The sequence below is a fragment of the Diabrotica virgifera genome, chromosome 5, assembly GCF_917563875.1.
Source record: "Diabrotica virgifera virgifera chromosome 5, PGI_DIABVI_V3a".
Taxonomy (NCBI): domain Eukaryota; kingdom Metazoa; phylum Arthropoda; class Insecta; order Coleoptera; family Chrysomelidae; genus Diabrotica; species Diabrotica virgifera.
The window spans coordinates 245,552,323-245,566,248 of NC_065447.1; the positions used below are offsets into that span (position 1 = coordinate 245,552,323).

At 32.5% G+C, this 13,926-nt stretch overlaps 1 protein-coding gene across 2 annotated transcripts in view; it reads right to left on the reverse strand.

Annotated features, from left to right (window-relative positions):
* LOC126884758 (1-phosphatidylinositol 4,5-bisphosphate phosphodiesterase epsilon-1-like) overlaps window positions 1-13,926 on the reverse strand; it is an 890,827-nt gene that overhangs the window by 201,918 nt on the left and 674,983 nt on the right. For both annotated transcript variants that reach the window (XM_050650976.1, XM_050650975.1), the window contains one exon: window positions 6,104-6,249. In XM_050650976.1, coding sequence (XP_050506933.1) covers window positions 6,104-6,249 — 146 coding nt within the window. The remainder of the gene's footprint in view (window positions 1-6,103; window positions 6,250-13,926) is intronic.

Here is a 13,926-nt window from a genome sequence, read left to right on the forward strand (position 1 = left end):
TTTGGAAGATGCAGAGATGGGAATTAAAGTGAATGGAGTATTAATCAACAACATACGATATGCTGATGATGCTGTCTTAATTTGCGACAACATAGCAGATCTTCAACAACTTGTCACTATAATCGGAGAATACAGTAAGCGAATGGGATTAGAGATTAATACCAAAAAGACCAAATTCATGATCATCTCCAGAAACTTGGATGCATTTGAAAACTCCACCATAACACTGAATACTAAGTCCATTGAGAGAGTGAGCAAATTCAAATACCTAGGAACGTGGCTTTTTGAAGACTGGGCATCGGACAGGGAAGTAAAATGTCGCATTGAGCAAGCTCGACAAGCTTTCGTAAAATTCAGGAAGGTACTGAGCTGCTCAGAGTTCGACCTTACACTGAGACTAAGGTTTACTAAATGCTACGTGTGGTCGGTGCTGCTATATGGCATAGAGGGCTGGACACTCAAAACGAGGGATATAAACAGATTAGAAGCCTTCGAAATGTGGCTTTATCGCCGTATCCTAAAGATACCATGGACGGCGAAAGTCACAAATGTGGATGTCCTTAAAAGAATCAACCAAGAACGTCAGCTTTTCGAAAACATCAAGAAAAGAAAAACGGCGTATTTGGGTCACATCATGCGAAACGAAAAATACCAGTTCCTTCAACTTATAATCCAGGGTAAAATTGAAGGCAAGAGAGGAATAGGACGCAAGAAAATGTCCTGGCTCCGAAACATAAGGCAATGGACAGGGATTACCGACATACAATCACTGATCCACATTGCAAGAAACAGAGAGTTAATGGAAAATGTGATCGCCAACATCCATTAGTGGATTTGCATTTGAAGAAGAAGAAGAACTATTTTTGGTTCCAGAATATGCAAATAAATTTATGACCTGTATTTTTGTTACACCCTGTATATGCTTATAATATACTCCTACAAATAAAGACGACGAAGCAGAGAATGAAAAATTTTATGAACAACTACAAACAAGGTATAAAAAGATTATTAATAAATATAGAAGAGATATTAAAATAATAATCAGAGACATTAATGCTAAAATAGGCAATGATATTACAAAATATGAACAAGTCATGGGAAATGAGGAAATAGGGTAGAGAAACGACAATGGAAATTCACTCATTCATACAAAATGAATTTGTGCTAGGTGGAAGTACTAGACTTATCTTTAAACATAAGAGAATACGTAAGGAAATATGGAAAATATCTCATGAGGGAGGTACAAGAACCAAAAAAAAACATATAATAGTAATAGTTGAATATAAATGGAAAAGTTGTTTGCAAGATGTCCAGGGGTGTCATTTGATAGGGTCGGGGGGCATCTGCCCACCACTGACCATGAAAATGACTGAAATTTACAAAAAATACATCAATTTTCATCATTACATCACATATAATATATTGTAATATATAATGCTTGCCCCCCCAATAAAAATTTCAAATGACGCCCCTGAAGATATCAGGAGCTTAAAAGGTGCTAATGTGGGGTTAGACCACACGCTAGTCAGGGCGAAACTAAGAATGAAATTAGCCAGAAATAAAAACCAAAAGAACACCAGAAGGTAAATACAAGATTGATGTCCTAAAAAAATAAAGTAATCCCTTGGATTCTTGGCCCTGATCAAGAAGAAAGACGAAACTAAGAAGTTCTCACCGAATTTCATGAAAATAAATTTTATCCTGTCTACCTTTTTTTACTTTTTGCATTTTCAATGTCTTCGGCCCTGGTCTACGAAGTTTTCACTTAAGCTTGATATTTTGTATATATAAATAAAATTTAAAGTTCATTTTTCATCTTCCTGTAGGTGCAAAAATAGAAAAACCATCTTAAATGGTAACACACTTAAAAATAGATTTTCATTACCAATTTTGTAACGATTTTGCAATTATTTCATTTAAAGTCGCCAATATATATTTTTTCTTCATGGCAGCATTATTTAAATTAGAAAAATTACAAATGAAAATACAGACAAAAAACAAATTTTTAATTTAAATCGAAAATCTCCTTCAGCAGGAAGTCAGGAAATTTTCATTGTAAACGAAAATCCAAAGTTATTTTAGCGATTGATACCGTGCTGGTGTCAGCTGATAAAGAGCTCTCGGCCCCTTCAGAGTCAAATTCTTTATTGATTTCACGCCGATTCTGAATTATAAATGCCTCGATTTTGATATCTTTGATTTACTTTTTGTAGGGGATTTGCTCTGGAGCTTAGGAAGGAAGAGGGAGAGACAATTTTGCTGCTGAAATGTGCCAATTAGTTAACGGTGTTTGCTGAGAGATAACATTGGACTAGAAATTGGCTCTTTAAAATAAAAAACAAATACAAATAAAATATTAACTAGTTTTGATGGGAAATAAACTACAATTATACTAAAAAAATTATTTTATTAACGTTTCGACGTCCAAATGGGATGCCGTTGTCAAAATACAAAAAATATTTATGAATTAAACAAAATTGTTGTAGCTTAGTAAAAAATTCTTCTAATAATTTATTTAATCTGACTCATTTATATCGGCAATTCAGACATGTATTATACATTTTAAAGTCTTCTACTTTAAAATGGTATTGCCAATATTTATGAGTTGCGTTCCTGGGACGACTTTACTGAAAGAGAGTTCATCCGATTGCATGAAATCAACCCAAACTCAAGAATATCCGCCAGAAAAAATCATAACATGTGATTTGTCTTTAAAACTACAAGCACATGCAACGGTGACAGTAAAATTCTCGCGTTAGAGATTCCATAGTAAATCACGAGGGAAAACCAGAAAAAAACCTCATGATACTATCCCACATCGTAAGTATTAGGTCTTACTTTAGTTTACTCTCAAAACTAATACCAAATTCTGACCTTAATTTGTACATCTGTTGTTTTAAATTATAAATAATATTAATAATACATAGATATGTAAATAGTACTAAAATATAAAACATGTACTAACTCGACATGTTATTTTCTTATTTTCTTTCTATTGACTTCCTCTTTTAGTATGGGTAACCACATTCTACTGCATTCTACCGAAGAATTTGCGACACAATTGGTTTCATTTAGCATAATTAGAGCCCCTCTTTTGATCTGTTTCTTTTTACTATCTATTTTATTATTTTGTGTATATTTCATGCTATCTAGTTTTATAGAAGGCCCTGGATATCTATAACTACTTTTAAAAAGGTCAAGCTTTCAGCTGCCTCCTATTGTCATAAAAGTTGATCATTCTGTATACAGAGCAATTCTATATTTTGGACTTTTTGTTTTTCGACGTAGAGCTTCGTAAATATAAAATAAATATATAAATGTAACCATAGTTAAGTATAAGTAACCATAATAAATAATAACGTTTTGGCCAATAATCACTGTTAAGGGGATGGGTACAAAGTTTCGGCTCCAATGCTATTTTAATGGGATTCATTTTTTTCGAATCTTTCTTAACGATTAACTATTTATATGGAAAATAAGCCACAATTAAATTGAAAAAAATAATTTTATTAACGTTTCCAGGAACGCAACTCATAAATATTGGCAATATCATTTTAAAGTTCTACTTTAAAATGTATAATATATGTCTGAATTGGCAGTATAAATGAGTCAGATTATATAAAAATTGTTAGAAGAATATTTTACTTAGCAACAACATTTTTGTTTAATATTAGTAGTATTTTGTATTTTGACAACGACACCCGATTTGGGCGTCGAAACCTTAATAAAATTATTTTTTTCAATTTAATTGTGCCTTATTTCCCATATACATTGTTAATCATAAAAATATCACAAGGAAATAGCATCAAAACCTTCTTACCGAGGGCCGAAAGTCCCTGAAAATGTCTATAATGTTTATTTTAATAAGTACAGGGGTAAAAAACTAAGAGAAAATGTAGTGTGATTTTTAATTTCAAATATCTCATTCAAAAGAGACTTTTTCTTTAGTCTAAGGGTTTTTCGGCCCTGGAAAATAATTTAGTCTTTCTATCTGCGTTTAATTTTTTTTTAAATGTTTATTACTTTTTTCTGGATTCGAAAAAAATGGACACCATGTCCGTGGTGATATTTTCCAAATCGAACATTCGCTGTCTTTGTCATACAACGCACTGAGTCAAATAGAATATAATGACAAGACAGTAACAATTTTAATTATTAATTTGACATGGCAACGGGAATATTTTGATTTGTTGATTAAGTAATATTGATTGTTTTGATAAATAATTGATTTAAGACGTATACTTAATAAAAAGTTATTTACTGTTTATTATTTATGGAAGATCCAAGCAGAGAATACATCGTGATATATTCTGTGATAAAAGTATTTTGTTGTTAAACATGTTCAAAATTGTAAGCGTTCCATAATAACAATATATTATTAAAAAATCACTTTAACACTTTTCCTCTTTACTTGATTGAGTATTAGTTTTTATTGTACAGTATAAAAATTATTACAATCACTGAATACATAGTTTGTGGAAAAATTATCATATTATTAACTGAATTAATAATTTGCAATTATACAAGTAACAGTTGTCCAAGAACATTCAAAAGCCATCTCTTTAAAGTTATTGATGACATTTTCAAGTAGTAACGTTTACATAATTATCCATACCAGTGAGAATTTTACTACACGTAATTTGCCGTGTAAAGACAGAAAAAGTAGGGATAGCCGTAAAATATTTGCGAATTATGTACCAATGGTCTAACGTAAATACTATGGAAAAACTTTTAGTTAAAATTTTGGCGGATGTACCAATTGTCGAAATTCTGGTGGATTCACAAACTGGAACTGCAACGAGTATTCATTTTTCTCTTTGCCTTTATCCCTTCGCGGGATCGGATACCTTAATATTTTTAGTCTATATACTACTATATTTTTATTTATACCGATAAATTTTAAGTCTCTGCTTGCTAACGAAGAAGAAATGCTTACAAAATTGAAATATTCTTTGAATTAAAATTATTACAATTTTAAACTAGTCCTGTCCCCAGGAGGGCTACAACGGCCTCCTTTATTCAGATGGACTTACCCAATTTTTTGTATGTATTTTGGTCCGTAGAACACAGAGTTTTTTGGGTAACAGTTGATCCGGATGTCGATAAGATTGTTATAAAAAAGAACTTGAGCAATTACATAACAGCGATTTCTCGTAAAACGAAACATTTTTTTGTATTTTTTGGGTCATTCTAAGCAAAAAATGTTCTTCCAAATTTTTCCGTAGGATGCATAGTTTTCGTGATAAACGCGGTTGAAGTAAAAAATCGAAAAATTGCAATTTTTGAACCCGAATAACTTTTGATGAAAAAAAAATAGCAATTCTGCTTACCCTATTTGAAAGTTTAAGTCAAATTATATCGGTTTTGATTATTTGCATTGCTAAAAATTTATTTTTTTATTGTTAAACAAAGCTATAAACACATAGTGTTTCCCGTGGACAATACATGCGTTTTAACCCATGCTACGTAGAAATTGCCTCGCTTGCACTTGTACCTACTCTACCTACTCGTTCGATTTTAAACGGAAGTTCATTGAAAACATCACTCAAACACTGAGTGTTTATAGCTTTGTTTAACAATAAAAAATACATTTTTAGCAATGCAAATAATTAAAACCGATATAATTTCACTTGAACTTTCAAATGGGGCAAGTAGAATTACTATTTTTTTTGACAAAAGTTATTCGGGTTTAAAAATTGCAAATTTTTCGATTTTTTTAAAGTTCAACCGCCTTAATCCCGAAAACTATGCATCCTACGAAAAAACTTGTCACAACATTTTTTGCTTAGAATAACCCAAAAATTACAAAAAAGTTGTTTTGCGAGAAATCGCTGTTATGTAATTCCTCAAGTTCTTTGTTTATAACAATCTTATCGACATCCGGACCAACTGTTACCCAAAAAATTTGTGTTCTGCGGGTCAAAATACAAAAAAAAACTTGGGTCCATCTGAATAACGTAGGCCGTTATACCTCCTCTGGCGACAGGACTAAACAGTAATAAACTGTTTTACTCACGTGTATAGGTCAAGAAACTATATTACATACGGATATAGGTAAATAATAGAATATTTGTAGAGCTAAAATTGACAAATAGGTACTTACTTGAGGCCGGCAATGATTTCCATGGCTCCATTGAAGTTGCCGATATTCCATGAGGATAAGGCGACCCGAAGGACACAAGAAAGAACTGCACGACGGGCATCGTGGGTGGGTTGGGTGATTATCAGTTGTGTCACCCAGGCGCTCACCTGAAACCAAAATCAACATGTTAGTAATAAGATAATAAAAGAGACGTGTACACAATCCTTCATATTATCATAAAAGTCACGAAACACGAAATACCGGTTCGTGGTTCGTATGAATAATAAATATAGGAGAAGTCAATTTACGCGACGACGGGAGGAGTCCGTTATAGAGCATTTAAAGTTTTTCAATTTTATTTCAAGCGGTATAATTATTAACAGGAATTTGTAAGGAGCTATATAAATCAAGGGCTCCAATTTAATCTAATTCTCTGTAAATTTGCTTGTTTCTCTCGTGTTTAGAGATCAAATCTCTTATGAATAGTCTATAGACTATAGTTATTACCAAATTATAAATTTTCGTATAAAACTTTGATAAAAAAACCAGTAATCATAAATCCTAAATATACAGAATCAAATCATTTAAATAATATTTTAGTAAAATCTATACTGAGCGACTTTGTGGATTATACAGTAATTTACACAGATGGTTCTAAAAATCAAACAGGAGTAGGATGTGCTCTGTATGTGCAAAATATCCATCAACATAATAATTATAAATTATCTAGTATTAGTAGTATTTTTACAGCTGAGATTATAGCCATCGAAAAAGCTCTAGAATGGATCAAAGAGAATAACATGGAAAAAGCTGTGATAATAACAGACTCCAGATCTGCAATATATGCAATTGAAAACACTGATTTTAGTTCATACAAATCAAAAATTTTATGTAATATAAAAAATAATTTGTCTAAAGTGGAAGTAGTATTTATATGGGCAAAAGGGCATGCCGGTATACTGGGTAATGAGAAAGTGGATGAGTTGGCCAAAGATGCAATAAAAAATGGTGAAATCCTAACTCAGATTTTATTGACAGATGCAATAAATGACGTCAAAGATAGAATAAATAAAATATGGAAAAAACAATGGAAAAATATTTCAAGCATAAAAAAATTTACATTTTTCTTTACATCAAGAACTTCCTCCGCCACCTGAATACATATTTAAGTATAACCTGCCAAATCAAGATATTTCTACTATCGTCAGATTAAAAACTCGACACGGAAAAGATGAGGCACATCTGCACAAATTAGGAATAGTTAATTCATCAGTCTGTTTTTGTGATAATGTTTCGATTAGACATTTGAACCATATTTTCTTTGAATGCAAAAGTAACGAGAGATATATAAATCAATTATATTACAATTTACGACAAACAAAAGTTCATTTTCCAATTAGTATAGAATATCTACTAAGTTGTCATAAAATGGAAATATTTAAATTACTCGTAAACTACTTGAAAGAAACAAATATAGTCAGTTAAGTGAAAAAGGTAAAAATAAAACAAAACTAATAAATTGAGGTAAAAATAAAATAAAAATCTGTGGCTAACGGACCCGCATCCAAGCCATTTTTTCACACACATACACACACACACACACACATACACACACACACACATAGACTATAGTCTGTTTTTAAACCAAGAGAAGTAATTCAAATTTCCCACGCCGTAAAGCTTGTTTGTAGTTGGTCCAATCTCAGGCAAGTTTACTCCACTGTTATCAAATCTTGACTCTAATGACATTTATAAAATTTTCTCACTATTAGTTTCATAGGTTAATTAAGTTATATCAGCGATTTTTGTATATTCTGCGTTATTCCTTTAATTTTTAGATTTTTAGTCTGGTTTTATATAAAAATAGAGGTTTTTAGAACTGTTTAGCGACGTATTAGTATAATGTAATATTTATTGATTGCCGTCAAAGCCCGATATGATCAACCAAGATGTATTTGTTGATATTTCTAGTGAAATTCTTGGGTGTGAACCTGTCTTTTTAGTTTACTTTTCTTGGTTTAAAACCAAAGCTTAATAATATACTATTAAATATAAAAAATACCATAGGCCATATTTTCCGTATCATACATAAACATTCTATAAGTTATTTTACTAGAGAAATCGCTGAATTTTTTTCATAAAAAAGCTTAAAATATTTAAAGTCATTCAGATTTATGCGTCTTGGAAAGAAAAAGTGATGACATTAATATTTGTTACAACTTCGAAAAAAGAACACATTTACATGAGTGTTTTTCTTTGACTGTTACTTTCCCAGTTTTTATGAAATGTAAATATAGAGGAAAGTGTGACAAATTCGTACTTTTTTTTATCCGGGATAAGGTGTCTTGGTCTAAAAAAAGGATATCTAGAACGATGTCTGCATATTTTCAGGAGGAAAATAAATTGAGAACAGCAGTGAAAGAACTATTTACTATTTTTTATTGGGTGTTAGGCTTATATAATTCTGAAGTGAATTATTCAGAAATATATCTGTATTTTTTAATTTATTAATTTCCATCGATTCTAATAAACACAGCTTAAGACCTTTGTTTGGAATATGGAGAATTTGAAACTTGTCATTAAAATAAATCGTACGTAGGTACGTAGAATCTGTTTTTCTATTATTGAAAGACATTTTTGTTCCGCTATACCTTTGTTAATGATTTTACTTGTTTGACCCATGTAAGTTTTTGGGCAGTCACTACATGTAACATTATATACACCACTGTGTAACTGATTTTTGATAACTCGTGTGAGAGCCAAAATAAAAGCAAAATTAATTGGAATGTGATAATCAGTGAAAATAAATAATTGTAAAGAATTTTGTGAAAGTATAGAAAAAAAATTTTTTCAACGTTTTATTTTTAGACAAAATTATCTTCCATCAAATAACAATCGAATTCGTCACGTAAAGCAATACATGATTTGTAATTAATACTTTTTAAGGATTTTTGCGCGTTTTGGCTTTTTACCTTCTTTTGACCTTATATTATATTATTTAAACTGGAAAATCCTACAAAATCCACTAAAACAAGTAACTAACCACTTTAGAATCGCGAATTTTAAAGATTGTATTTGTAATAATGAAGTACTATTTTATGGAACCATAAATTTGCTTGAATTACTCTTAATAATAGAGTAACGAGTGGATACTTTTTGCGATCCTGGTAGGAGATAAATCTACTACAGGAATAGAGGAGATAAATCTACTACAGGAATAGAAGACCTAAATACGGAAGTTCATGGATTTTTCCAGTCTTCCATTCACGGAGAAATCATATCCAAATCCAAAGCATTACCATGGGCTTGTAGCATAACGGGTTATAGCAAAGGGTGTTAAAAATCTGCTACCACAAAGTGCTTTTTCTGACGTCTAAACTTACTGGTATACTCTTTTACAGTATTTCTTACATCACATATTTTATGTCACATATAAATATATAAATTAGTTCATTCATCATCATTCAGCCCATACCTGTCCACTGCTGAACGTAGGCCTTGTCCATCTTGTTGGTGTCCGTCCTCGACTTCGAAAGGCGTCCATCTGCCGTCCTTCGTTCTCGCAGCGTGTCCTGCTCAGTTCCAAGGTCGATATTCTTTTGATTGCGTCGGTAACTCCCGAACTACGGCGCAATTGTGTGTTGGTTATTCTGTCTCTTAGGGTTAATCTCAACATAAACCGTTCCATTGCCCTCTGTATTGTTCTAATTTTGATTGTGGATGTCTTAGTGAGCGTTAGCGTTTCCGCACCATAGGTTAGAACCGGCAGCACATATTGATTAAAAATCTTTCTCCTTAAGCAGATGGGGGAGCTGATTTGAAAACGTCTCTTAGCTTTCCATAAGCCTTCTTCTTCATGTGCTGTGCTCGATTATCGAACCTTGGCTATCAAATTGGCTATAGAAATTTTGTTAACGGCTGCTCGGAAAAGGGATGCAGATGATCTATACCATTCTCTAAGGTTTTTAAACCATGACGTTCTTCTTCGACCTAGCCCTCTTTTTCCGTCTACCTTGCCTTGTATTATTAAATGGAGTATATTATATCTCTCTGGGTATCGCATAACATGGCCAAAGTATTCAAGTTTTCGATTTTTAACTGTTCTGACGACTTCCGTGACTTTTCCTATCCAGTGCAAAACAACTTCGTTACGAACTCTATCCACCCAACTTATTCGTAGGATTCTTCGGTATATCCAAATTTCAAAGGCTTCCAATTTCTTGAGAAGAGTATATGTTAAAGTCCAACCTTAGACACCGTACACAAGAGTAGAGAACACATAACATATCACTAATCTAATGTTAAGATTCAAAGTAAGGTTGTTTCCACATAAAAGTTTCTTTATCTTAAAGAATGCAGCTCTGGCCTTCTCTATACGCATTCTAATTTCTTTGCTCATGTCTCAGTTCTCATTTAGATTACAACCAATGTAGGTGATACTGTTAGTTCTCTCTAATTGTTCACCATAAGCTGTTACTACTTCCGGTTGTATTGGCGTCTTACTGACAACCATTACCTTGGTCTTTGCAGTGTTTAGCTTGAGTCCATATTCATCACACGTTGTAGTAATCCTATTATTCAGATGTTGAAGTTCTTCATAATTGCTAGAAATTAACACCGTGTCATCCGCATATCTCAAATTATTAATATTGACCCATTCATTTTGATACCACATTGAGCATCATCCACTGCTTTATTGAAAACAAACTCAGAATAGATGTTAAATATTAGTGGGGACAAAATGCAGCCCTGCCTTACTCCTCTTCGTATTTGAAGTTCTTCAGACGTGTTCTGGCCAATCCTGATGTTTGCACGTTAATGTCAGTAAAGATTTTTGATAATGCGTAGGTCTTTACCATCAATACCCACTTTCTGAAGAATAGCAATCATTTCAGTATGTTTTACCCAATCAAAGGCCTTCTCAAAGTCAATGAAATACGTATAAACCGGATTTTGGACATCTCTGCATCTCTGTACCATAAACTGAATACTAAACAGTGCTTCTCTGGTCCCAAGGTTACTGCGGAATCCAAACTGTGTATTACCAAGCTGTTCTTCTATTTTTTGGTACATCCTAGATTGCAAAATTCGTAGAAATATCTTTAAAACATGACTCATCAAGCAAATGGTTCGGTAGTCACTACATCTTTTCGCGTTTGTTTTTTAGGTATCGTCACAAAAGTCGACAGCCGCCAATCCGTTGGTATATAGCCAGTTTGATATACTTTATTAAAAAGGTGAAAGAGAGAATCTTTTACCTGAACTTTCGAAGAGCTTTATTATTTCACCCGGTATTTCGTCTGGTCCCGTCGCTTTTCTGGTCTTTGCTAACCTTATTGCTTGTTCAATTTCGTCCATAGTTATGTCAGGTCCTGTAACGACTTCGTTAATTTCAAGCTCGGGCCTTTCATCATTAAACAGTTCCTCAATGTAGTCTTTCCATCTGTCTATTTTATCCAAATCAGTGCTAATTAGTTTTCCGTCTCTATCAACGATGTTATTTGCATGTTTTTTGTTCTGACCGGTGAGTTCTTTTATTTTTTTATACATATTAAATGAATCATGCTTTCTCTGCAACTCTTCAATTTCTAAACATTTCTTTTCAAAGTATGTTTCTCTTACGGCTCGTATTTTAGTCCTTATCTCTTTATTATTGCATTTATACATTTCGATGTTTTGGTTCTTAAATTTGCGTCTTTTTTCCATCAAATTCAAAATCTCATCGTTCATCCACTGTTGCGTCTTTTGATTTTTCTCTTTGAAGTTTGGAGTCGGGTTGCTTATAATCGTTTTGATTTGGTTCCAATGATCCTCGATAGATTCTTGTTGTTGGCTATTCTCAAAATTGCTCTCTAAATTATTTGAAATCCCCTGACTGTTGTTTCTAATAAAATCGGTATCCAGTTTGTTAGAGGATTGTTGTTGTTTTATCCGTTTAAATTTAAATTTTATTTCGGCTAACAATAGATTGTGATCAGATGGCACATCGGCACCAGGATAGGTTTTTACAGGCTTTACTGCATTTCTGTAATGATCGCTGATGGTTACGTAGTCAATTTGGTTTCTTACGATATTATGGGAGGTATCTGCTGGAGATTTCCACGGATTTCCATAAGCCGCCCAAGTTAATCCTATTTTACGTATTAGTTCATTCGTCTGGTTATTGGTCTGGTGACTAAGTTGCTCTCCATTTATATTTATGCTCTTTTCGTCTAGATGTGCACGCTTACACATGTATTCGAATAGTACACATGTATTCATACATCGGCTTAAGTAAAGATATAGAGATGGAAGATCAAAATATGTACTGCGAAAGTATCAAGAGTTCAACTGCAACGATAAACGAAGAAGTCAGGGGAAATGGAAACAAATACGAAGCTTATATTTATAACATTAATAGATAATTGACTACAAATAAATAAATAAAGATATATCTCAAGATAATAAAATATAATTATGTAGCCTGTTTAGTTTCAAGCCAAAGATGATGTTTAAAGTTCTGATAAAAAATTCCCTAGCCGGCTAGACGAAAAAACTTGAAAAATCTTGAAAAATGCCTCCGCGCTCTTTTCCGGCTGAGACGTTTTAATAAACGACGTTAACAAAAAGTGGCCTATATTTTTCTGTAACAGTTGACTTCTCAACGCGTAAAAAAGCCCGGCGATGAAAGGTTAAAATATTGCATAGAAATAATAAAAGTTTTTCGTTTCGTCCGTTGTATTTATAGATAGCACAAGGAATTTTTAAAACATGAAATTAAATTCAAATGAACAAAGAAAGTAATGGGAATGTTCGTGGAAAAGCGCATATAGATGATACATTTCTCGTTTTAATTTCCAGCAATTTTATGCTGGATGGGAACTATGTAAGGCCGGTATAACTTGGAGCTTTGAATATTTTATCTCGGTTTTTATTATCCAAAAAAATAATACGGTTCTAGGAGAATGCTTAAATAATTGCAGAGCTGCTTTGTATTTTTTTATTTGGTTTTTAACTTAAACATTATTTTGAAATTTATGTAGAACATAATATGAAGAGAAAATTCATTTATTAGATATGCTTTTAAATCAGGATGCTTTTAGTTAAGATTTATTATTCTTCCTTCTTCTTCTAATTCCACGACGGTAATAGATGATTGGTTATTATGTTATTCGGTGAAGCAGTGAAGGATGTAAATCACTTCTTTGTGTAGACCAAGGAAGTAATGATTTTTCCAAAACACTATTTCCTCAAAACACAAATGATTTATGTTTAGACATTCAACCATTTATTAACATGATTTATTAACACAAATGATTTATTAACACAAATGATTTATTAACAGAGTTCAACCACGATTTTCTGAGTTCTGCTCTTTGCAATACTGGAAGGTTAGAAAAGGTACTTTCAATTTATGAAAAAATCTACGGGTTTTCTGTCAAATTTTCATGTGAAAATTAGATTTTCCACGAGGAAAAAAATGGGGAATTGCGATGAATTTCTGAGTCCTGCCATATCCATATAATGACCAAATACTATCAATTTTATGGAAAAGTGTTTGGGCAGGAGGGTTGCAAAAGGACTAAGGGAGTATATGTAGATATACAAACATGTAGGTAATGAAAATAATGAAATTTTCATAATTTTCTGAGTAATGTCAACTTAATAAATTAATCATAATTATTCGAAAATGATCGAAATAGTTATTTTCCTAACAAGTGCAGAAAGTCATACTTTTCCGCACGCGACTGCAGTGTGCCGAACGACGCGAAGCGGGAGTTCGGCAAGCAGTCGAGTGCGGAAAAGAGACTTTCGGCAAGCGTTAGGAACATTATTTTTTCTACGAGTCTTTAAAAAATGACCAA